The sequence below is a fragment of the Pleurodeles waltl genome, chromosome 9 (assembly GCF_031143425.1).
Source record: "Pleurodeles waltl isolate 20211129_DDA chromosome 9, aPleWal1.hap1.20221129, whole genome shotgun sequence".
Lineage (NCBI taxonomy): Eukaryota > Metazoa > Chordata > Amphibia > Caudata > Salamandridae > Pleurodeles > Pleurodeles waltl.
This window is the reverse complement of record NC_090448.1, coordinates 255,714,335-255,740,990: the sequence shown is the minus strand read 5'-3', so window position 1 is coordinate 255,740,990 and position 26,656 is coordinate 255,714,335. Positions and strand designations below refer to the sequence as shown.

Here is a 26,656-nt window from a genome sequence, read left to right as displayed (position 1 = left end):
TCTGGTTTCAACAGTGCCATAGGTCCATAAGGCCATATTCTGTCATGCTCTCACAAAGGGCCTGGGTGGAGTGCTTCCCTTGCAATTCCGGAGTGACAGATTGGTCTAATTTTAGGTCTAGACATGTGGTAAGGCCCCCCCTTCCAAGAGTGGCTGATGGTGTAGTATATGTAGGCATCACCAGAGCCGGAAATAAAATTCAGGATTGTCAACGTTAGGACCAGAGTTTGCCCTGTAGTATTATGTATCAGTCCTGGTCATCCTTTTCCGAGTGTGTGGCGATGAATGGCACCCCCTTCTTAAGCAACATAATCACCCACCTAGAGTATGAAGAGTAAGGGCAGGCCACCCTGTAACCAGTCCAGTGCGCACCAACAGCACTTTCCGTGTGGCATGTGAGGTGTGTCTCCTACAAGAGTATGATATGCACATAATGTCAGTATAAGTATGCAAGTACCTGGCCATTTTTTAGGAGTTGTTAAATCCTCTGACATTCCATGTTTTAAGGGATATGTAACCCAGGGTGCAAGTCATATTAGTGTTTGCAGGTTCCATGACAATGTGTATTTATAGCATTTATAGGGTTTCATAAGGTAACCCAAAGTAGTAGTAAATAGATGGCAACTGAAACAGGTTGTATGACACAACCATGCATGCGGAACCATGCATACCTTAACAACGTGGTCAGAATCACAACCAAACCATTTCCACACATGCCTTTATCACACATGCCTTCACAATGAATTTTGTTGTAAAAGCATGCTTAGTAAAGGCATATGTGGAAACGGCATGCGTGGTTGTGTCATACAACCCCTCCCTCTTAACCTAAAAAGTGAACCAATCTCCCTTACCCGCCATGAGGCCCAAAACGACCCCACCCCCAAAAAACCCTGATGCCTGTTTACATAAAAAACTATCCTGACCCCCCTACCCGCCCTGAGCCCTAAAAGCTCCTCACCTCTAAAAACTAAACTACCCCAACACCCACCAGCCACCCTGAGCTCTAAAACCTTCCCTCACCCCTAATAACTAAACTAACTCAACACCCCATCCACCCTAGGCCATAAAAAATAAACTACCCAGACCCCCCACCCCTGCCCCTAAAAATATAAACTACCCTAAAACCCACCACGCATCCTGAGCCCTAAAACTTTCCCCAACCCTAATAACTAAACTACCCTATAAGCCCTAAATAAAATACCCCGACCCACCACCCTTGCCCCTAAAAAAACACTACTCCAACACCCCTGAGCCCTAAACCCTTCCTCTACCCTTAATAAGTAAAGTACCATGATCTCCCACCCAACCTAAGCCCTAAAAGATAAACTACCCCAACCCCACCACCCCTCCCCTAACAAATAAACTACCCCAACCCCCACCAACCCCTCCCCTAACAAATAAACTACCCCAACCCCCCACCCACCGTAAGCTCTAAATCCATCCCACCTCTAAAAACTACCCTCCAAACCATGCCCCAGCCCCACTTACCACACCACATCCTCTCCCGATCTTCCTCTCCACTCCGCCCTTCTCCCACCCTTTCTTAAACCTTCCCCACCACTAAAAAATAAACTAAAACACCAGAAAAAATAAACTACCCTTCCCCACCCCACCCCTAAATAATAATCTACCCCGAACCTCCAACCACTCTAAACCCTAAAAAATTAACTCCCTCAACCCTGCCCCTAAAAAATAAACTACCCCGAACCTCCCACCCACCCTAAGCCTTAAATCCACCCCACCCCTAAAACCTACACCCAAACCCTGCCCCAGCCCCACTTACCTCACCACGCCCTCTCCCGATCCACTAGACAGTTCTCTGCCTTTTCTCTGCCTTAACACGCATGCATGGTTAAGGCAGAGTAAAAGCCAGTCATTATTTATGCAAGTGTTATTCCGCTTGCATGGGAAATGTTTGCATTGTTTAGAATGTGGTGTTTATGACGTTTCCCACTGAAACAACATACACAACCCCCCTCCCAGTTCAGCAACTTGTGTTCCAGGGCATTACAATGCACAACTATGAATATGAAAGTACGCCAATGAGGCATAAGGGGTGCTCTCTTGTAGGGGCAGCCAGAGGGCTGAATCCCCTCCAGATGGCCGAAGGTGACCAGGAGACTAAGGAGTCATCATATGAGCACTGATACCACATGTAGGGACTTTGTTAGTAGTGGCACCTGGTTGGAACCTTGAGGCTCCTTCATACTCTGGTCCGTGTAGTCTCGCTATGCAACACAGCGAGCACTCAGTAAGATTTTGGGGTTTGCTTTCCTTGCCAAAGGACAATGTACTTTAACATTCCTCTGTGCAATCTTGAGGAGGCCCCTGGTCATCTGTATCAATGCTCAGCTTGGCCAGTGATCATATGTATGCAGAATGTATTCAGTACATATCACTGTTATCTGTTCCAGACTATTTCCTATATGCATGCAGTGGTTCAGTTACTCTTGTCTCTTGATTCTATTCAGACAACAGTCTGCGGGTTGTGGCAAGTTTTTTAATGAAGTTCATTGCTGCTTTAGGCGTAGCAAATATCTTCTGGGAGCCATGATGATCTATGCACAGCTTAGCTGGGTACAGCATGGCATGTAGGTTTTCCTCTTGTAGCTTCTTTTTTATGGGAAGGTATCCATAAAGTGGGGGAAGAAGGCAATGTAATTTTCTTCATAGTGTATGGTATTTGTCTCCCTAGGTAGGTGGAGCACTCTGCCCCAGTCCTGTAATTAGGAAGTCTAGCAAATAAAGGGGATTGGAGATATCCTTGGGGGCAGCTGAGCCATAAGAGATCAATGTTCCCTTTCCACTATCAGCACAATGGACAGGTGCTCAGTCCCAAATATTTCCTGCAGCATTGTTTCAACATATTGTTCCATCTTGCCAGTGTTGGTAGATTCTGGGACACCAGTAATTCTCAGATTGTTTTGGTGGGAGCGAGCCTCTAGGTACACATTTTTAGCTTGTATTATCGCCAGCACCTTTTTCGTGTTCAGATATTTTGCTTTTGTAGTTTACAGGTCATTTCCAGCTTCTGAGATGAGTTGTTCTGCCGCTGTAAGGCTTGACGTTGGCTTGCACAATTTAACTGCTATGTGATCCATACACAGATTAAACATCAATTTTGCCATTTGTTCAATTGTAGGCTCTATTGCATGGCGATTAGCATAGCTTCTAGTGCTGTGGACTCTTTGGTTTGGGAGCCCTTTTGGAAGTCCGAGAGGGCGTCTTGTTTGGACTTGGTGGCTCACTTCTATTCAAATGTGAGGCAAGTTTAATATCTGTCTGCTTTTCCCATTTTGTGTACTTAACTGCAGTTGATTTAGCGAGGCATGCAATGCAATGGAAGGGTCTCCCAGTCTCTCTGTCAAAAGTGGGCTCCTTTCCAGCTATATGTGAGCATAGGCCACGCGTTGCAGGGGTGTCTCATCTAGCGAGGACTATTTGACAGCCCAACAGTATTTTGTATGGCGATCTCTGTAGCAGGGTTTCCCCCCAAATGCATTAACCACTGCAAGTCTGTTAGTTCAGTATTCATTGTTGTGCTAGACAACGGGGCACTTTATTCCCAGTCAGAAACCCTGTTGTCTGCCCTTGGGGTGGGACGGACAGTCTGCCTGTGGTAAGATGTACAGGCAGGTGGGATTGAACAGTTATGTATCACTGCCCCTCGATGTCCGAAATGTGCAGCCCAACTCTACAGGGCCTCTATTTATTTGTGGGTCTCAGTGCGATCCCTCTACCCTCCAATGCCTTCTGTTTAATGCTGCAGGCATCTCAGTCCTAGGCCGCCCACTCTGCGCACCAGGCACCCTTCACTGAGGTTGCCCAAGCACCCTAGATCCCTTTCATAGTTCCCCCAGTTAGCTGCACTTTCTCTCCCGCTCTGCAGTGCCTCACATGTTTGTCTGTTCTTCTGGTACAACCCGCTCTGCCGGCAGCAAGCCAGTCTATGATGGCAGGCTCGGCCCCTTAGAACTATTATTTAATGCCATCCTCTGGGATGTTATGGTCTGTGTTGCTTTTTTGCTGTGGCGGAGGGCCCAGCAATATGGTACGGACCACACACCAAGCACTCTTGATTGTTTTCGGGGCTCCATTCACGGCGCTTTCCTCTGCTATATGCTGGTAAGTGCTTGAGACATGGGCTTCTTAAGGGACACATCCCCAGTCACCACGCCAGGCATGGCCCGTCTCCACCTTTGCAGCCCTGTACTATCAGGTCTCAGAAGCCCGATTCACTCCACCAACCCCCACCTGTCACGAGGGCTGTAGTTGTTGGGTATGTCCGCAAGCCTACCTGCTCCAGTTGCATGAGCTAAGGGTCCAGCTCTCCTCCCTGTGCAAGCTGGACCCTCCAGTCACTCAGCCCAGCTCCGCCATCAGTCCTATGACCTCCATTTTCTTCTCAGCAAAGTTCCCATGCAATGGCTTTTTAGGAGCTGGATTACTGCTCCTCTGCTGTGTTGGTTTTTAATCTTGGGACTCATGAGTGTTTGCCTACTTAAAAGGCAGAAAGGGGTATAAGCAGTGGACCCAAAGCCCCAGACTTTTAGAACACTTCTGGATCAAGAGGAACCTCTGCCAAGTAGAAGTGCGGGAGGAGGAGTACTTCCCCTTTGCTATGTGTGCTTTGCTGGGTTGATCTGCAGTTGCTGCTTCTGCCTTAAAGAGGGCAAAGAGTGGACTTTGCTGTGTATCCTATTTGTGAAGTTTCTCCAAGGACTTGGAGTAGAACTTGCCTCCTGTTGGAAGTCTCAGGGGTATCAAAGACTTTAGCTTCCTCTGCCTACAGCACTAGAAACTGTGTTTTGTGCTGCAACAGAAGAAAAATCACAGCGATGCCATCAACAACGCTGCTTACTGTACTGTGACTTGACGATGCCACACAGAGCCATGCCCCATGTCGCACCGCAACCCTGGTCTCACCGATGCCACCAGCTGACACCATCACCGAGCAGCTGCTTGCACTGTGACCTGTGGGTGCTGCATTCCACATCTCCTTGATCACACCGCAGCCATGGCATCCCCACCACTGCGGCTCCATGCTGACACAGATGCTGCTGCATGCACCGTGGCCTGAGCACACCGCTTGTGAGGAACACAACAGACTGTCCCGTCCTGCACCGCAGCCCCGGTCCACTGACGCCAGTGCCATCAACTCCAGTGTCATCAACAGAAGCCCCTGCCTGCACCGTGACCCGTGGGTGCCACAACAGAGGCCGCCCAGTGTCGTACTGCAGCCTTGGGCCTACCAACGACAGCGGTTATGCAACTACGATGCCACTGCCTGCACTATGACCTATGGGCACCACATGTCACACCGTCTCACTTTGCACCGCAGCCCCACTGCCATCAACGCCAGGGCTCCTGACTTCCTCATCAGCCTGGTGTTCGATCTGCAACGCGTGTGACTTCAAGGGCCCAACGACCCCCGCACCAACCTCCTGAACCGACGCCTGTGACACCATCGGCGCCGCACTCTGGGTCTCATCACGAGGATCACAATGCCCTGCATTTTCAAGGTACTTTTTTGCAGGTCTTCCCAACACTGTAACAGGCCTGGGACGCCGTGGCTGGACTGAACTGGTGGATTTGTTGTTCATGATGCTGTGATAGCCCCAGATGGAATTGTATTTTTAAGTTAATTCTTGCAAACTTCAATTCTTTATTTCTGTATACTGGATTTTTCTCATTTTGGTCTTGTTTTACACAGATAAATATTGCCTATTTTTCTAAAACTGGTGTGGTGTCCTTTTGTAGTCTTTTCACTGTATTACCATGTTATGCGCAAATGCTTTACACATTGCTTCTGAGATAAGCCTGACTGCTCGTGCCAAGCTACCAAGGGGGTGAGCAGGGGTTATCTGAGCTAGGTATCTCCCTTATCCTGACAGGAGTGAGGGTCCCAACTTGGACAGGGTGCACACCGACTGCCACCTAGAGACCCCATTTCTAACATTAGATTTTACCAGTTGCCATAATACGTTTCAGGTAATTTCAGAGCAAGAAGCTCCATCCATTCACATAACCACCTTATATCAATATGCTTCCTTTTTTGGGACCTGTCCTCAAAACATGAACTAAAAATGTTTGTACTTAAAAATGTTCCAATGTTTTTAATGAACTGTCGCCCAAGCTCCTCTCTGGTAGTTAGCGTTTGAGCACTAGCAAAACTGCCAAATGGTGACCCAAATGAACGCTAAGATATCTTTGTTTATTCTATTAGTGTGACAAGCGTGCCCTCATTTGGCGAGAGTCGTGGACTCGTGCTCACCCACACCTTACCAGCTCTTATTCTAGTAGTGTCATCTTAAGGATTTAGGAAGCTTGTGCAAGACATATTTTGGGTGGGGGGCACTATATTTAAAAAAATTGAATTTCATTACCCATTTTTTGGTAACTTACACCGTATGTTGTCTAGCAATATTGAATTATATGTTGAATGTTAAGATTCAAGAATACATAGAAGTAATTTAGAGAACAAGTTTACTTTCACAGAAGAACCCATGGAAGACGGGGCCCAGACCCATTACCGACTTTGCTCATGCATTAAAACGTATCTTCCTTCTAGATGCTAGGCAAGTAGAATTCATATATGTTTCATTACTATAGTGACTACACGTCCCATCATCCCACGCAATCATGATACAGAGTGGGCACAAGGTACAAATTAATGGAAGGCTGAGCGCTCAACACCTGCCCCAGTTGCAGGTACAAATGCATTTTCAAATATAATTAACTGAATTCCTCATTCTAGGGCTGGATTTATCATTACACAAAGGAATGCAATAAATAAAGTCAGATGTATCACCATCCTGTCCATGGACCAAAAAGCAGCATGCAAGTGGCATGTGATGTCTACAAAATCACAAATATGTAATTATGCCGGTTGGCTTCCTAGCGATGAGTCACACTGCTCTTACGAGCCAGAAAGATGGATCCTTGAGAAAAACAGTTGCTGCTTCGTCATGTGTGAACAAGATGTTAAAGTTTTTTTATCCTGGCACTGCCAACTCAGCTAATGATCCTTCTGAGGTCCAAAAATCGAGTACTATTATACCAGAATAAAGTACATAGAAGCGCTAAAACTGTGTGATGTAAAAAGTCAGTATTTTGCTGCATCCTTCTTTTTCGGATATCATTACTAGCTGTAAAGAGTCCTGGCTTCACATTCCAGAATTGCTCAAAAATATATTGTTCTTTCAGACATCAGAGACAATACAATGCAATCTGAAAAATAAATAGTTACCTTAGGCTGAACTGTGCGTCAGTAAAAACATTTTTAAAGCATGATATGTAATAAAATTTGAATCTCTAATCAGGAGTATTGTTAGCTGAACTATATTTCCTTATTCGCAGCAAATATGGAGAAAACAAATATATTGGTATTCAGGGAGAGAAAGAAATATTTTCAATGGGTCTTCGGGAATGCACAGATTAAACATGTGTCAACGTATCGATATCTGGGCATGTAATTTACACCTAAATTAAACTTGGAAGTGCATTGTGAAGCTGTTAAAGCTAATGCACTGCTAATTTAGTGGGGTTAGGCACATTCAGGAAGGAGTTTGGGGTTCTGATTTAAAACCAGTCCTAACCTCACATAAACTTATGGTCCAGTCAAAATGGTTATATGGCACGGAAATCATGTTTCTGAGTGTGATGCGTACTTGGGACGGAATCGAAGGTCTGTCTTTAAAAACGATTTTGATTCATCCCAATTCTGCAATCGTTCAAGCTTTGGGGTGAGAAATGGGATTGACGTCTTGGACTTGTTTTGCTGAAAAGGATAGGATGACATTTTTGGGCAGGTTATTAAAATCCGTAGGTAACAAGATATCCTTGCGTTGCAGAGATAAGATATTGAAGAATGATCTAAAATGGGCGATGAATATGAGATAAGGTCTATTAATTGTAAAAGGACAGTACTCCTCTGCCTTCCCAAGGTGTGAAGGTCCACTCAAACTCTTGAAAAACTATGGGGCATATTTATACTCTGCGCAGAATTAGCGTCCTTTTTTTATGCTAATGCAGCACAAACTTAACTCCATGTTTATATTTTGGTGCTAGACATGTCTAGTGCCAAAATATTGGAGTTAAAGTCAGTTTTTGCCTGCAGAAAACTACCTTGCGTCAATGAAATGCAAGGTAGGCGTTCCTGGGCAAAAAATGGCGATATGACCTCAGCACCATATTTATCCCCCGTGCTAAAATCAAGCATGGGGGGATGGAGGCCTTAAATAATGGTGCTAAGCTTGCTTAGCGCCATTATTTAACACCTGGGTCAGGGCAGGCGTTAGGGGACCTTTGGGCCTTTTTCCATGGTCATGCCCCAGGGACACCCCTACCCACACCAGAGGGACAGAGAAGGATGGGGACCACATCCCAGGTAAGTATAGGTGAGTAGAGGTAAATATGTTTTTGTAGTGCCATGGGTGGGCATAACTTGGGCCCCCCTACATGGCACTGGGCCCAGGGCCATGCCCAGGGGACATATGTCCCCCTGGGCATGGCCATTGGGGTGATTGGCATGAGTCCTTTCTTAACTAAGGAATGAGTCATGTCCATGGGGTTTTAACGTCAGAAAATGACGCTAGTCTGGTTAGAGGCAATATTTATGCCTCTGCCCATACTAGAGTCATCCTTTGACAATAAACCCCCTGTTCCCCCTACGTCTCTCTCACCAGGCTAGTGTCCTTTTTAATGACACTAGCCGGGCCTTACCACTGGCTACTGTCATACTATTTGGGATGGCGCTAGCCGGATGTATACTTTTTGACGCTAAACTGCATTAGCGCAGCTTAGCGTCAAAAAGTATAAATCAGGGCCTAAATACGTGTATAAGTGGAAGTCTCTGGAAATAGAGACCTTAGATTTATTCAAATGAAGAAGTCCAACTTTTTATGTTGGGGCTCCTGAAAGGATCTTGACACCTTCCTCTATTTGTCATCAATGCTAAATACTGCTATGGGAAAATAAAATTTTAAATTTCAGACAGGGGGGTCAATCATTGGTATTCCTCCATAGAGGCAGCAAAGTGGTTAAAAGAAAATAATGGCTTTTGTTAGTGTGAGTTGTAGATGAAATGTTCTAACTTACATATTTTATTGGATTGTTTGTATTTAGGATAAAGCAACATAGATTTTTAAAACCAGTTTTAATTAAATATGGTGTATTTAAGTGAGCAGGAATTTTTAACTGCCATGTTACTGTATGTGCAATAAGGGACTTCTTATATGCAATCAAGGAAAGACTAATGGAGTTATAAAACTGTTGTTTAGGAAAATAAAGAGTATATTGTGTAATTACTGTGAACCGTGATATAGTCTGCATTGTTGTTGATTTGTACTATTCAAGGGTTTTTTATCCATATTTTAAGTCTTTTAGTGGAAGAAGAAATTTGTATAGGTGTTGTTTTATTGAATACGGTCCTAATAAACATATTTTATGAACTGAAAAATTAAAATACATTTCTGAAATCTGTGAAACAAGTATCCCGCAATGGAATTTCATTTACAAAATGACCCCTTGTAATATGCCAACCTAACCAACTCATAAGTGCACCTAATACCTCAATTCTTGTTTTCCTTTCAGGCCCTGGACTTGCATTTTTGGCTTATCCTGAAGCAGTGACACAGTTACCGGTTTCACCCCTGTGGGCGATATTATTCTTCTCAATGTTGCTAATGCTTGGAATTGATAGCCAGGTAAGGTTTGAGCCATTCTTTATTACTTTTGCCAGTAGTCAATTTAGAATGTTAAATGCATTGCTTCGCCTTCTTTTTCCTGCAGTGGAAATATAGGACTAAGCTAATTTGAACTGTACTTGGTGCAGCAAATCCAGATTCTAACTAGGAAGGCCATGACCTGAAGTTCAGTCATGGAAGAGAGGAGAAGCAAATAGGAATAGACAGGATCATTGACAGGAAAACATTTTAAACAGCCAATCCAGGCAAACTGCCATACTGGTTAGTCAAACTGTCTCGTCATCTTCAACTTGTACATGGAACCACTAGGTGCTCTAATCACAGATAACATTACGCCTATGATACACATTTTTACTTGAAAGTCTCCTCTGATTCAATCAAACAATCAACAATGTGTATAGCGCTGCTTATCACCCATAGGGTTTCAAGGTGCTCTTGAAGCGGCGCCGGTCAATTGAGGTGCCAGGTCTTGAAGTCCTTCTTGAACTAATTCAGCGAGGGGCCGGCCTGAGATGGGTAGATAGCTTGTTCCAGGTCTGTGCTGCAAGGTAAGAGAAGGATCTGCCTCCCACTGTGCTCTTCCTGATTCTAGGGATAGTGGTAAGTTCAAGTTGAGAAGAGCAGATTTGTCTGGTGGGGTGTAGAAAGATAGGCGGTGGATGAGGTAGACCGGTCCGATGTTGTGCAGAGCTTTGTAGGCATGAGTCAGGAGCTTGAAGATGATGCGTTTGTTGACAGGGAGCCAGTGCAGGCCTCTAAGGTGGGCGGAGATGGGCTGTGGTGGGGAATGTCTAGGATGAGTTTGCCTGCAGCCTTCTGAATTCTCTGAAGTCTTGTTTGGAGCTTCTTCATGATTCCAGCATAGAGAGCATTGTCGTAGTCGAGTTTGCTGCTGACGAGTGCGTGGGTGACCGACCCTCTTTCCTTGGTGGGGTTCCACTTGAAGACCTTCCGGAGGAGGCAAAGATTTGGAAGCATGATGATGAGGCGGCATTGACTTGACGGGTCATTGACAGGTGGAGTCCAGGATGAGTCCCAGGTTGTGTACGTGATCGGTGGGTAGAGGGGTGCTTCTGAGGGCAGCCTGCCACCAGGAGTCGTCCCAGGCGGAAGGAGTGGAACCCAGGATGAGAATCTCAGTCTTGTCTGAGTTGAGCTTGAGGCAGCTGTTTTTTTATCCAGTCGGTGACTCCTCTCAATCCGTGTTCTTGGCTGTTGATAGTTCATCGGGGAGGGATAGAATTAGTTGTGTATCGTCAGCATAGGAGACTATGTTGAGGCCATGCTGTCTGATGATTTTGGTGAGTGCAGCCAGATAGATATTGAAGAGGGTTGGGCTTAGGGAGGAGCCTTGGGGTACTCCACATCGGGGTTCTGCGGGTTCTGAGACAAACGGTGGGAGTATGACTCTCTGGGTCCTTCTGGTGAGGAAGCAGTGGATCCATTGAAGGGACTTACCACAGATGCTGGCGTCATGAAGCCTGGTGCATAGGGTGGTGTGGGATATGGTATTGAAAGTGGCAGGAGAGGTAGAGGAGAATGAGGGCAGCAGTGTCTCTGTGGTCAACTATGGTCCGGGTTGCTGCGAGGAGGACGGTTTTGGTGCTGTGGTTACTTCTGAAACCAGATTGGGAGGGGTCCAGGATGTGGTTTGCCTTGAGGAATTCCGTGAGCTGCATGTTGATGGCTTTTTCGGTTACCTTGGCTGGGAAGGGGAGAAGAGAGATGTGTCTGTAGTTTTTCATATCTCTAGGATCAGCTGTGGGTTTCCTTAGTAGCGGGTTGATCTCAGCGTGCTTTCAGTCATCTGGGAAGTAGGCAGTTTCGATTAAGCGGTTGATTGTCTGGCACAGCTCGCGGGTGATGGTGGTGCTGGCTGGGCTTAACATGTGGTGTGAGTAAGGGTTCGAGGGTGCCCCTGAGTGGATTGAGTTCATAAGCTTTTGGGTGTCTTCTGTGGAGATGGGGGTCCATTGGCTCAGAGTCAGCTGGGCGGTGGGGTCTGTGGTGGTGCTAGTCCACGGGGGAGGTGGGATTTGGCTCTCGAATCCTTCGTATATGTCCTGGATTTTGCAGGGGAAAAAGGTGGTGAGGTTTTCACAAGTGTTAAGAGAGGGGATGTATGTAGTGTCTGTCCCGAGGTTTGTGAATTCCTTGAACACGCCGAAGATCTCTTTGCTGTTGTGTGTGTTTTTGCTAATGTGTTTCTGGTTGGCAGCTTCTGGCATCCAACACCTCCATTGCTGACTGAATATAATCCAAACCTGGATGTCCCATGCCTACCAGAAGCTCAACCCAACTGAGACAGAAACAGTACAAACCTGGTTCAATGACATAAACCTTGATGGCTTTGAATCACAACTTTTCAATGAATGCCAAGGCAATTGGTTTGACTCTGGACACCAAAACCAACCTCATGGAGCACATTGCAAAAGACAGCCTGGTATCAACTCTGTCTTTTAAAGACATGAAAACAATTCTTTCAGAAAATAACTTTAGAACTTCTGTGCAAGTCCTTGTGCTCTTGCACCTGAATGGTAGTGATAACACCCTGCTTCATGGTGTCCCAGACTTCACATGTGTACCTCTTCAGGGCATCCTACTCACCGTATCATGTCTCACACAGTGTCTGAAGGAATATGCAAATAGGAATATGATCACATCATCCCCATCGTGATGTGACCTCTTTTGGAGCCCTTTTGGCTCTTCAAATCCAGGTATATGATTTACAAAAGGGACCACGACCAGCAAACCCATCTTACCTTGAAAACAAGTTCACCATCTGGTGTGGGTTTTGGCACATCCATAGCCAAAATACCATCAAATTTCAGACTAAGGTGCGTAAAATAGACAAAACAAGATAGCAGGCATTTTCCATCTATGATCCCAGCATCTGAAACAAAATCCAAGTATTCATCAGGGCTGGCACAACTCTGCTCCAGTTTAGAAAAGAGCTCCAGGTGCATCTCTTTGAAAAAACACATCACACTGCATTAACCGCCCATAACCAAGTTACTTCTCCTATCACTTATTGACTTTATGCTTGTCATTGACCCTGTAAAGCACTCCATTCCCTTTAGACTAGCTTCACAATAGCGTCTGCATACATTCATATATGGACCCTTCATTCCTAGGATGCACACTTTGTTACCAAAGAAGAGCTTTGACTTCTCAATAAGACTGTGCAGCGACAATAGGGATGACACATGATAATGTGATTTTACCTTGGGCACATGATGTTGCTTTATACACAGTCAGAGATATCTCAGTTTAACACATGTGAAGAACATAACTGTTTCTTACCGAGTTACAAAAATTCTCACCAATTTACAAAAGTTGTCAAAAGCGGTAATTGAACATTGTTAGCCTTGACTGTCCCGTAGGTTTTTGATGTGATTCACAGGACAAATTACTGTTATTCAAATCCAGCTGGATTTGGTATCTGAAAGGCTAGGCTTGACTTTGTAGCTGGCTGCAAATGCATTTAATTTTCATTTACTCCACAGCCTCATGGTTAAACATTATTCATGTGCATTTAAATGATACAGAGTCTGAGTCAGAAATGGTGTATTGTTGCGTGGCACTATGCTTTGAATGTTGTTTTTTAACCCAGTGACAGAAAATGTACATTTTTGTATTATACTCTTGAAACGGCGGTGCTTTAGAGAAGTTTTTTTATACAATCTTGCATGTCGACATTATTATTAGTTTTCTTTCCTTTTTACTTAGGTTGACATGTGCTTTTTATATTCACTATTGAGTTAATTCTATGATAAATGCGTGTTAAGTAACAGATGTCTGATTTAGTAAGAAATGTTATTTCTAAGATGTTAACCAATTGTGAACATTATTGTGAAACTACATTAGGCGTACGCTTTATTTGAATCACAATGTTATCAATGGCTGCTCTCCAACACTGGCACTAAAAATAGATGACCCACTGTGGCAATCAACCTTCATTTGGAATTTGTTCTCTTACATTTTGTTGCTTTGATCTGAGCAGCAATGCAGGCCTTAGAGAAGTATGCAAGTCTTGTGTTGAGCATTCTAACCAAAATAACACTGCAATAAGTAACAAGGAACCTGTATTGTTCACATAAGGGTTAGAAAGAAGCTGCACATTTAGTAAGAAAAATGGTTCATATAAGAGGGGGAAATATTACAAGATCTAGAAAATAAAGCATGTTGTTAGATGAGAGGACAGTGAACGGTGTTTATTAAACTGCAGAAAACTGCGCTGGCTGCACCTCGACTCCAGCTTCTCCAGGTCAACTGTACCTCCCAATGTTCACCTTCAACCATACTGACCTCTTATTACTCATTACACATCTCATGCCTGCCGGGAACAGCCAGCACTACCCACAACAATCTAACAACGTATTAAATTGATAATAACTTTTAGAACAGTCAATAAAGATGTGAGTTAAAGGGTTTTAGTCTCTGGTCTTTTAGTATTTAGGGGGTGATTCTGACCCCGGCGGCCCAGGGTCGGCGGGAGCACCGCCAACAGGCTGGCGGTGCCCCGCAGGGCATTCTGACCCCGCCGGTTTGGCCGCGGTCAGAAAGGGAAAACCGGCAGTCTCCCGCCGGTTTTCCGCTGCCCTATTGAATCCTCCATGGCGGCGCAGCTTGCTGCGCCGCCATGGGGATTCTGACACCCCATACCGCCATCCTGCCAGGAACAGGATGGCGGTATGGGGTGTCGCGGGGCCCCTCGGGGCCCCTGCAGTGCCCATGCCAATGGCATGGGCACTGCAGGGGCCCCCGTAAGAGGGCCCCAAAAAGAATTTCAGTGTCTGCTTTGCAGACACTGAAATTCGCGACGGGTGCAACTGCACCCGTCGCACCTTCCCACTCCGCCGGCTCAATTCTGAGCCGGCGTCCTCGTGGGAAGGGTTTTTTGCACTGGGCTGGCGGGCGGCCTTTTGGCGGTGTAAATTAACCTTTACTGAACCCTGGTTAGCTTGGCATAAGAAGCAGTTAGGTTTAACTTAGAGGATACCTGTAAAGTATTTTTGCAGGACACAAACACAACTCAAGAAAAATCAATAAAAAAATAGAGAACATTTTAATAAAATATTTGCCACTAAAATGACATAAATCCAATCAGTAGAACCCAAGTTATGATGTTTTAATGTTTTAAGTGGAAAACCAGTGCCTAAATGATCAAAGCGCACACTGTGGACATCCAGTAGTGCAAAACTGGGTGAATGTTGAAAGTTAAGGCCAACCGGAGGTGGCGTTAAATGGCTTTGGATCGAAGCCATGGTGAAGATTTCTACATTCGGACTTAGTTGCTGAAATGGAAGTTGAAAAACTCCAGTGGGACAAAACAGAAGACTGTAGCCGAAGACAGTTCCATGTTGTTAGACCTGAGAGCCTTAGGGTGGTCTTCGCCCACCTTTTTGCCTGCCTCCCTCCATTTTACTCATCTCATTTTTGCTGGGTTTAGGACTCTGCACACTTTACACTGCTAACCAGTGCTTAAGTACCAACACTGTAGAGCAAACAGCAAAGTGACAATCCCTCCCGACAGCACAGCGGGCCTTTTTCCTGGTAGAATTTCCTCTGTTCAGAAGTGTTCTAAGTGTATGGTGTCAGAGGCCCAGTATTTATACCCCAAGTAGCCTTTGCTGTAGGGCTAGCTTCAAAAGAATTCTGTGAAGTGCACAAGGATCCTTTCCAACCCAGCCTTGGCTCCAGACTACCTGTGGGAGGTATCCAGCCCTTTGTGTGAGGGCAGGACACTATCTATTCAGATGTAAGTGTGAACTACCTCTCCATCTCCCTGCCCAGGACTATCATCAGTATGCAGATGAATGCAGATGTATATCCTGTCACACACAGACCTTCTTGTTTGTGGCTGTCTGTAGAGAATGAACACATGTAGCTGCCACCTAAGCCCAGACATGTATTCAGAGACTAGGGCACAGAATGGTTAAACTAAGAAGATGTCAATTTCTTAAAGGGACATTTTCTTACCTGCAGTTTAAAAAAACACCTTCACCAAAACATGTATTTTTAGATTGTGAGTCCAGAGATACCACACTTTATATTTCTATATTTTCCCACTTAAAATGATACCTACAAGCTGATTTAAGGCAACCCCAATGCTAGCCATTGGAAGGGATAGTCCTTGAAATAGTGAAAAATGAATTTAAACTGCTCACACAGGCTCTGCAGTGGCAGGCCTGAGACAATTTTGAAAGGCTACTGTAGTTGGTGGCACAATCAGTTTTGCAGGCTCACTGGTAGCATTTGATTTAGAGGCCCTGGGCACACCTGCTGCACTTTACTGGGAACGTATCAGTAAATCAAATATGCCAGTCATCGAGAAGCCAACATTACCATGTTTTCAACACAGTGCACATGCACTTTAGCACTGGTCAGCAGCAGCAAAAGTGCTAAAGCCAGCAAAAACAAAGTTCAGCACACAGTCAAAACACGAGGTCAAAGAAAAATGCATGGGAAAACCACTCCAAAAAAATGCCAGGTCTAACAAACATCAACATCAAGGAAATGATTTCGGGAAAATGCATTAATTGGAGACAACCCAAATTTTCTATCGGCACAAATTGGAATTCTATTCAAATTTCACACAATTGCACATTTCACTCTCACAGCTCTCTATAGTATTTCAATCACTCTCAGTGGATTTGACCATTTCCCTGCCACTCATTGACACCATCCTGGCTGTGTCACTCAAACACACTGTCCTCTTAAAACTCTTACTCATGACTTTCCCTCTCCTAAAACTCATGTTCAAAACCATTCTTTCTTTTTTTACTTGTGGACTTTCCTACTTAACAACCTGTGAACAAAATCATTCTCTTTCCCTAAGCTGTCTGAGATTCCAGTCATAACCTTCAGCCAGCATGGAGTTAAAAAAGAACCAAGCATATGTCCTCAGAGTAACTATGAGCAAGCAAAGTTTTTCTTCAGTTTATCCCTTCACTGACTTCCAACTGGACTGCCTCCTTAATACTGCAAATGCAATGCTCCACTTGTTGGTTTGGTTCCTGGTGCCCCACTGATGTCCTCGTGTGCAGCTTGTCTTATCTTTTGAGATGCGTTGAGAACTTAGCACTACTAAATTGAGGCCCATTATCTAAGTCTGTTGCCTGCAAAATGTATCCTTCAGATGATCACTCGTCATATCAATTGTCACACATTGTGCAACTCTTTCCTCAGGTAGCTTTGTGTAATAGTCAATGAGCACTACATCATATATGTCTCTCTTCTAGATGCCACATTAAATTGCCCCCAAATACATGTTCCCAGTATCACTCAGGGCCCCTCTAGAAGCTTGCCAAGAGTAAATTTGGTTATACAAGTTTTAGGTACTTTGTCACTGCTACACGAAAGTTCACATCTCCTTAGGATACTAATTGCAATCTCATCCAATACTTGGCACTAAAAATAGTTGTTACCCACATAGTTTGCGGTAGCATAATTACACAAAATTATTAAAAAAACGACACAAGATTTCACAGAATTACGAGAGGAGGATAACCCAGCATTTAGCCAGGGCTGGTTCTTCTTCAGGGGCATTAGGGCACTTCCCTCCTCAGTATTGTACTGCGCCTGTGATAAGTGAATGTTAAAGAAAAAATTCAGGTGCAGTGCTTTTAAGTCTGCCACCTGGTCACATGTCTATTGGCATATGGAGGGGAGAGGGTGGAGTTTACTTGATTGGCAACAGACTGACTGGTTGTGAATCATGCATGTCAGGTTGAACAGGTATCTTCCTGTGACCAGCCCAACATGTGCATTTGAGGACTCTTCTACCTGTGGAATGTTAGGAGCCAGTGAGATCTTAGCCATAACCCCTGGTCTCCAAAAGGTTTACTTCCACAATCTAATCCTGGCGGTGCTCTCATGCTGTTTGCTAGTATAAGCATCAAGGGGGCAGATTCTGGATTGGCTCAGGAGAAGTGGGTATGTAGGGTAGATTCTAGTATTCTCCTGCACACATGAGCAATCACGGAGGAGGAAGGATTAGAGCATGGCCAATTTTGAAGCCATGCAATGACTCAGCATTTTCCGTCCCATGATCAGTTTTCCCTTCGTGCCCAGCACCAGTAGGGGTACTGAACACAAGGGAAGCTGACTGAGAAGTAAAGAAGTTAGGGGGTCATTCCAACTTCGGCGGGCGGCGGAGGCCTCCCGCCAAAGTTCCCCCGCCAGAAGACCGTACCGCGGTCAAATGACCGCGGTGGTCATTCTGACATTCCCGCTGGGCGGGCGACCGCCAAAAGGCCACCCGCCCACCCAGCGGGAAACCCCCTTCTACGAGGATGCCGGCTCCGAATGGAGCCGGCGGAGTCGAAGGGGTGCGACGGGTGCAGTGGCACCCGTCGCGATTTTCATTGTCTGCTTTGCAGACACTGAAAATCTTAGTGGGGCCCTGTTAGGGGGCTCCTGCAGTGCCCATGCCAGTGGCATGGGCACTGCAGGGGCCCCCAGGGGCCCCACGACACCCGTTACCGCCATCCTGTTCCTGGCGGTGAAAACCGCCAGGAACAGGATGGGGGTAAGGGGGTCGGAATCCCCATGGCGGAGGATTCCCTGGGCCAGGGGTAAACCGGCGGGAAACCGCTGGTTGCTCTTTTCTGACCGCGGCTTTACCGCCGCGGTCAGAATGGCCAAAAAGCACCGCCAGCCTGTTGGCGGTGCTTCCGTCATTTTAGCCCTGGCGGTCGCCGACTGCCAGGGTTAGAATGACCCCCTTAATGTCTAACTGCAGCACCAAGGCACATGTGTGGCCTTGGAGGGGAGGCCTGACCACCCCTGATTACATAGACACTACAAAGCAAATAAACAACCCCAGCACTACTTTGCTATAATCCTTTTTACTGCATTTTCACATCTGGACCCTGAAAAGTATTATCTGCTGACATCAACATACAGAAACCCACATACAGGCAGATACAAACAAAGAATGTGTACATATTAAAGCATTTTTTGTGCCTTAGATACATTGTGGTGTGGGGCTGTGCCAGTATAGAGGAATAAGTGGGGTTTGGAAACTGAGTATAAACTGTCAATGTTCCATCAGAGGAGGTGGGCATTCACATTCTTCTCAATGGTGGAAGGGAATAGAGACTGCTTATAGGTCTTCATGGAAAAGGTCCAGGTGGAGGTGCAGGCTAGAGGCAGCTGGAATCAGTAGGAAGTTTCCAAAGTGTCCAAAACTCCTTATGGAAGCAACAGGATTACAAAGAATGTATTTGCTATTGGCCAGTGGGATTTGTATCTGGCTGAAGGAGGCTCTGAGCCTTCTCTTCATTCATAGCCCTATCTGTAAAGTCCCTGCAATCCAAGCTCATGTGAAAGAATAGGTACACCTGCATGTCATTATCAAGGAGTGCAATTAGGGCAGTTTGCGATTCTATGTGCACAATGTATATGGGGTGAGCAGATGATATTATGTGCAAAACCTATGTTTTATAGCATTCATACAAGTTGAGCATTCAGATCCTTCAGTTTTGGGGGACTACCACGTAGGGGCTGCCTTATACCCATCAATGAGGAGCCTCAAACTGTCTAATATGAAACTGGATTTACACCAAAATAGCCCAGGACTGTATTTTAAAAAATAACTCACTCCTTTCTTTTGCTGCTCTGAGTGCACTCTAAGTTTGCCGCAGCCTGGAGATGTTTTCTTGACAAACTCCCTGAATGCTTCGGGATTCAAACACAGAGAGCGAACACTTGTGTGTACTATGGGACAAGTCATGTCTATATACTGGGGATCCCTTTGGTATCAGTTAATTCAAAGTCTGTCTTCTCCTGGAGCATAAGTGATATAAGTTACATCACTATTTTATTGTTTCATTGCTATCTGAGAAAAAGGTCTCCATGTTTAGAAAACTGTATGCAAATGAGTGAGTGACTGAGTCTGTGAATGAGAGTGTGAATGAGTGGATGAGTGTAAGCGATTGTGTATTACAATGAAATAGATGAGACAGGTAGCATGTGAGTGAGATATGAGTGATTGTATGAATGAGTAAGCGAAGCAATGAGTGAGCAGTTGTGTGACCTGTTGGGAGTGTAATTGAGAGAGAGAATCAATGAGTGAGACAGCTTATGAGTTGTTGGGTTTGTGGATGACTCCTGTAGTAAATGAATGAGATAGCTTGACTGTAATTGAATGAATGTATGTGTGAGTTCCTGAGTGAGCATGAGTTTGTAATAAAGTGAGAGAATCGGTGAGCGAGCGAACAAGGCAGCAAGTCTTTCAGTATGTGGATGAGCAGTACAACAGTATGTGAAATAGTGAATGAGTTACTGAAGATGTGAGTGTGTGTGTGTGCGTGTTTGTATGTGGGCATGTATAGCCACACTGTGAGGATCGGTTCGGTGCTCATAGCATGGGTAAACACTGTCAGTTCTAAACAAACATTATCCTTGTGAGGACTGGTGCGTTAGGAGGACGGGTCCCTGTAGGGTGTATAGGTAGTTTTGATTGAGTGTGTGAAAAACTAAAAGCAGTTATATTTGCCTTGAACCACTTTATAACCTTCCCTACTATCAAAGTGTGTGTGGAGTTAGAATAGTAAATGCACACTTCATTACAGTCAATGGCTGGTCCTCATAATTATAGGTATGTCATGTGTGTGTGAGTGTGACGGTATGATAGTGAGTGTGATTGAGCAAGTGCCACAGTGAGTGAGTTAGTGAGTGACTAAGCATTTGAGCAAGCGAGCAAGTGAGATAGAGTCTATGAGACACTTAGTTACTGAGTGTTTATGTGCGAGCATCTGAGACACATCACTGAGCACCAGCAAAACAAGAAGTCAATAAGTCAGCGAGTGGGTGAACAGCCACTGAGGAGAACCCTAAGTGGGAGATTGAGTGGGTGAATAAGTGGGCACGGGAAATGTAATCAGCCCAGGTAATGTATTATTGTAGCATGCATATTATAGGTTAATCCAATGAAACATATCCAGTTCATAATGTTGATGCTCTAATAGCAAGGTGCAAAGTCCTGTCACACCTATCCTCCACTCTTTCAACTCATTACATTTTTTTTGATTACCACATTTTGTTTTTAACCAAAGTCGCATTTATCACACAACAAGGTTGATACAGCCGTACATATAAACCGTGTTTCCAGCGTGTCCAGCCACTCCAAACAATCCCTACAAGCACGGCTTATATGTATATCATTAGTACACATGAATAACAGATCTAAAGGTTGTCTACCACAACCACCACTTGGTCACTAGTCCATTTAGACAAGATTCTACTGTATTTCAATGGGCATTCTCTTGCCTTGTAAACAGGTTTCTCCATTTGGGCACACTAGTCCATTCGCCTCTTCCATTGCATAATCATAGGGGGATTGGCCATCGACCAGTGTCTTGCAGTGTTCCTCTTTGTGCTAAAAGAGCTGTGCTCACCAGTTGTTCATCTGCTTGAGAGCCTCCCAACCCCTTCCATCACTCCCTGTAGGATCATCACTGGAGACAGTTGCAGAGTTTGCAGAGTTTGTCCCACCACTGTAATGAATTCTGACAACAACTGTTTCCAGTAGTGTACAATAATGGGACAGGACCATGCCATTTGAAAGAAGTCTGCAGGGGATCCATCGCAACGCCAACACTGGGGTGTGGCCCTGTACAGTGCAGTTGAATTGGTGTTAAGTAAGCACAGTGCAGGTAGTACAATTTCACCAGTCTCAATATAGCTGATAGTGCAATCACTCATTGTGCCATTAAGGCATCCCGCCATTCCTCCTCATCCATTGGTCCCACCCAGGCTTCCCATCTAGATCTCAGGGGGTAAAGCGCCTCAGAGGTATTCAATACAATTGAACTGTAGATTTGTGAGATTCCCCCCTTGCCCAACACCCCAATCATCACCTTTGCTTACATGGGGCTGAATTCAGGGTTGGAGGTAGCCTCAGGTATGTGGGATCTTAGGGCATGCCACAATTGCAAATATTTATTGAACTGTGTGTGTGACATCTTGTACCCTTGTTGAAGTTCCTGGAAGGACTGCATATGATCCCTGGTCCACACATCCCCAAGTATAGTTATGCTGAACGCGTTCCATTGCGTTAATCCCTCCAATGCTCTCACCTGTCCCAACCAGGTACCCTGCCACAACCGAGTTTGGTGTGTTAGTTTTTTCCACCACCCAGTACGACGACGTGTCTCTCTCCACCCTATGAACACCATCCTAGTCACCTCTGGATGTTATGTGATACCAAGCAACAATATAGAAGATCCGTGATGCGTGTTAGCCCCAGGGTTGCTACTTCCAGCCGATAGGCAGGGCCCACCCATCCTCCTATGAGCCAGTCATGGTGCACGAGTACCTGGGCTGCCAGATACTAGTAATATATATTAGATATACCCGTCTCTCCTTCCTATGTGCTTCACTGGCAGATATCTCTACTCAGGCATCTTCTCTTATTCTGCCAGATGAGGGAGTTGGCCAATGTGCCCATCTCTCTGAACCACTGGGCTGCTAACTGTATGGGGAGATTTTAAAGAATATAAAGGAAACGTGGCAACACCAGCATTTTAAATATGGCAATACGTCCCAGAATATTAAGGGGTAGTGCTTGCCACCTCTTCAAGTCCATCCTGTCTTTATGAACAAGCAGTGTGATGTTGAGCGCCCACATAAGGGATGGTTCCAGTGCTATTTTAATGCCCAAGTAGGTGAAACTAAGTCACCTTATGGGGATCGCAGATTGCCACTCAATTGCCTCTCAAGACCTATTCAGTGGAACCAGAAGTGATTTCTTTGGATTGAGCACCAACCCGGATGCTTCTGCAAACAGGCCCAGGAGATAGAGACATCTGGGCCCACTCTCCATCGGATTGGACAGATACAACACATCATCCTGCGACATTGCTACATGATCTTCCTCCACCCTAGGCCATCACCAACCCATCAACAATAGATCCCCTCAGAGCATGCACGCCAGTGTTCAATGACTAAAGCAAAGAGGAGAGGGCATAATGGGCATCCCTGCCACGTTCCCCCACAGATAGAATATCCCTCTGACATCATCCGTTTGACCAGTGCTCTAGCTGTTGGATTGCAATATAGTAGGCCCACCATGTTCCGAAACCTTTCACCTAAGCCCGCTTTAACAAGCACCTGTCTTAAATACCGCCAGTCGATGGTGTCAAACACCCTCTCAAAGTCTATTAACGCCAGCCCCAGGGGGCTTGGAAGGATATGCCTATGTGCCAGTGCTACGTTCAACCTCCTTATACAGTGTCTAGTACTGTGGTTGGGCATGAACCCACACTAATCAGGGTGAACTAAACCTCCCAGAACCTTTTGCAGACGATTTACCAACACTGTCGCAAATATCTTCAGCTCCCCATTGATTAGCGATATCAGCCTATGATCAGCACATGACAAAGAAAGTGGCTTTGACTTTGGCAGGACTACTACAGGACTACTACAGTGGCTTGATCTAAATTATCTGGGCAGGCTCCCATTTCCAGTGCCTCCTCGTAGACGTCAAGCAGCAGAGGCACCAAGAGGTCTTTAAACCTAGAATACAATTTGTGCATACCCATCTGGACCTGGAGTCTTTCCAGCCTTTAAGGCTTAGATGGCGTTGCCTGTCTCCTCTGGGAGATAGGCTAACGCCACGAAAAACACGGTGGTAGACATGCTCAAACTGCTGCCGACGGTACTGGGCTGGAGATTAACATCTCCATGGCAGTATGAGTGGAGAAGTGGCAGGTTGGCTGCAGCCAACCCACCATTCTCATAATGTGGTGGTGTGTACCGCCGGCCTGTTGGCTGTACTCCCGCTGCATTTACACTCACCGCCGGGGTCATAGTGCCCCCCTTAATTTTGTCTAGCAACCTGTTTACATTCCAGGAGACCACCTTAACTGTTGCCATGTGAAGAGTCTGTAGGTCTAACATCCAGCCTCATAATATACCTCATAATACACCTCATTTCTTTTTGGACTAACCAGAGTTCCCTCTGATATCTTTGGGAATTTCTGTTTGTGTGACATTGGAAACAAATAGGCCTCAACAGCATCACAATAATCTTGCATGCAAATATCTCCCCACCTTCTCCAACATCCCCCCACCCTACACTTCCCCTCCCAACTACAAGAAGCATCTGTTTCCCCATGCACCCCAAACAGTAACTAAAACTCAGTTAATGTGGAGTGGTGGACCCCTCCATATGGGAGGATTAACGTATCACCTACCCAGCCAGTACATTGTCCATTGCCTTTATGTGACTAGTTTACACTAATGGTACTTGGCTTAGTCTCTCTTGTTGTTGTTGTTGTTTTGCCTTATCACCATCCCTTTCCTGTGGGATTAATGACACATTTCTGTGTTGCTCCAACTGTGGCCCAGATTCTTCCAAACTCTGCAAGCGGACCTAGGACCACCTTCAGACCACCGCCTGCATGATCTTGTGCAGGACCTCTTCATTCTTCCAGGTTTTGGTTCCTGAGTTCCACTTAAGCGTGTTGCAGGCCTCTCGAAAGAGGAGGTGGCATAGCTCGTTGTAAACGACACTCCTCTGTCACCCACACCCAGGCCACCTCAGGAGTTTCAAGTCTGTAACTTCATCTTCCACCATTGACACACGATTTTCTGCATCTGTCATCCAGGTGATAGAGCCTCTCAAGTCCTGGCAAAGCAAGGTCACATCAACCCATATTTCTCCAATCTTGTTCTTCACAGCCACCTGCGAAGCCTGTATTACATGTAGGATTTTGTCCGTATCTCCTGTGCCAGTAGCTGAAGGATCTCCAAATGTTTCTCCATAAACACCCCCAGGAGTAGTATATTTGTCAATGCGCAGTTGGGAGGTGGGCAGCTTCAGTTGTTTGTCTTTCCCCATTGTAGATTTACCACTTACTCTGGTTACAGTATTATGGCAAGTTCTCCACCACGACTGTCACCCAGAGCTTCACGGCACAGGTCTCTCCAAGATGTCACTGACTTACTGACTCTGGGCTGGGCAAGGGTGATCCATCCCCACAGGTCACTCCAGGTCGCTGTCTGCCATCATGGGGGACTGTAGGATATATCAAGCTCCTTTGCACCCACCAGCCTAATGAACTGGGTACTGGCGGCTCTAGCTCTACTCGGGCCAGCATGCACCCAGCCACAATGCCAAACTGGTTGTCTTCACACACTCTTGTTGCAGTTTCTCCCAGTACCATTATCACACTTCCAGGCCACACACTCCCAACTCACTGCATTAGGAACTTTCTGGGCCCATGCCACCGGGTGCTCTCCCTCGTCATTCACCGGGTTGGTTTCCACTCTCCCTCAGCACCACTTCCCTGCTGTCCTCCATCCCCCTCATCCACCAGCAGTTTGTCGAGGCACTTCATGTTCCCAGCCAGCCCCAGGCATGACCGGCCATATTTGCACTGCAATAGACCCTTCCTCCACTGGGTCTTCCCTCTCCGTGCCTCTCTACCTCTGCACTCTCCTAAGAGAGTACACACCATACTTCGTCCCCTTGCTTACTCTTCTGGCTACCAGCCGCCCCGGATCACCTCTGCTCTTGGCAGGATGGACATCTCTTCCTCTGGGCCTCTGGAGCACCACAGGATCACTACTCCTCTTGTTGTGGCCGCGCTGCTCTCCGGCAGGATCTCCCGGCAGCCCAGCCAGGTCCTTCTCCTCCCAGGGTGGTCATCATGGCTCAGCCGCCCTACGCCCTATTGCCACCACACCGCTGTTTTCACTGTGGCTCATCCGAGCCTCCCGCTGCCACTGCCATCATGTAGGCCGCTACACAAGGCTGGCCATCTTCGCACTGCAGTAGGCCCTTCCTCCACCAGGTTCTCCCTCACAGCACCTCTCTACCTTTGCACTCTCCCAGGAGAGTAAACACCTCACCTCGTACCCTCCCTTACTCCTCTGGCCGCCGGCTGTCTCTAGATCGCCACTGGTCCTGGCAGGGTGGGCACCCCTCGTGAAGGGCCTCTGGTGCATCACTGGATCAATGCTCCTTCGGTTGCGGCCGCGATCCTCTCCTCACCGGCAGGATCTCCCCTGCCCCTCAGCCAGGTCCTTCTCCTCCCAGGGTCATCAGCGCGGCTCAGTCACCCATCTCTTTGCTCCACTACCCGGCTAGTCACACTGTGGCTCTGGATGGATGGATGAGTGGGTAAAAAGATGGATGGGTGGGTGAAAGGATGAATGAATGGGTGAAAGGATGGATAGAGGAGTGGGTAGAAAGATGTGTGGGTGAAAGGATGGATGGATGGATAGCTGGGTGGGTGGATGAGTGGATGAAATGATGTGTAGATGGGTGGATAAAAGGATGGCAGAGTAGATGCAAATGTGAGAGGATTGATGGATGGATTGATGGCAGAGTAAATGGAAATCTCAAAGGATGGATGTGTGGGGGAAAGCATTACAGTAAATGGAAATCTGAGATGATGGGTAGGTGAAAGGATGGCATAGTACATTGAAATCTGAGAGGATAGATGAATGAATGGACAAAAGGAACAATTGATGGCTAAAAACGTTATTGATTGATGTGTAAGTCAAATAATGGATGCATGGGTAGATGGATGTAAGGATGGATGCATGCATAGATACCAAATGTGTGACCAGATGGATAGATATATGGAATGTCCAGTGGATGGATGGAATGGGAATGATTAAATGAATGATGGATAAAACAATGAATGAATGACAGAATGTAAAGGTGGAATGGTGGATTTGAGCAGGTAGGTGAAGCATGAACGGATGATGGATAGATACTTGATTGGAAGTGACAAAGGTCACTAGGGTGGTTAGGGCTCACTTACATCACATTCTTGGCACAGTCAAGGCTTTGGTTGAATTGGGGCGTATTTTAATTTTCTGGCTACTCCCTTGAACACAGAGATAATTCTTTATCAAAGCTAAATGGTGATGTGCTGGATAAACTATTTACAGCCTCTGGATCCTGTAAATCTGACTTTTAACCCTAG

The 26,656-nt window shown here is 45.9% G+C and overlaps 1 protein-coding gene across 4 annotated transcripts in view; it reads left to right on the top strand.

Moving 5' to 3' along the window:
- SLC6A1 (solute carrier family 6 member 1) overlaps window positions 1-26,656 on the top strand; it is a 528,744-nt gene that overhangs the window by 379,802 nt on the left and 122,286 nt on the right. For all 4 annotated transcript variants that reach the window (XM_069206662.1, XM_069206663.1, XM_069206664.1 and 1 more), the window contains one exon: window positions 9,595-9,707. In XM_069206662.1, coding sequence (XP_069062763.1) covers window positions 9,595-9,707 — 113 coding nt within the window. The remainder of the gene's footprint in view (window positions 1-9,594; window positions 9,708-26,656) is intronic.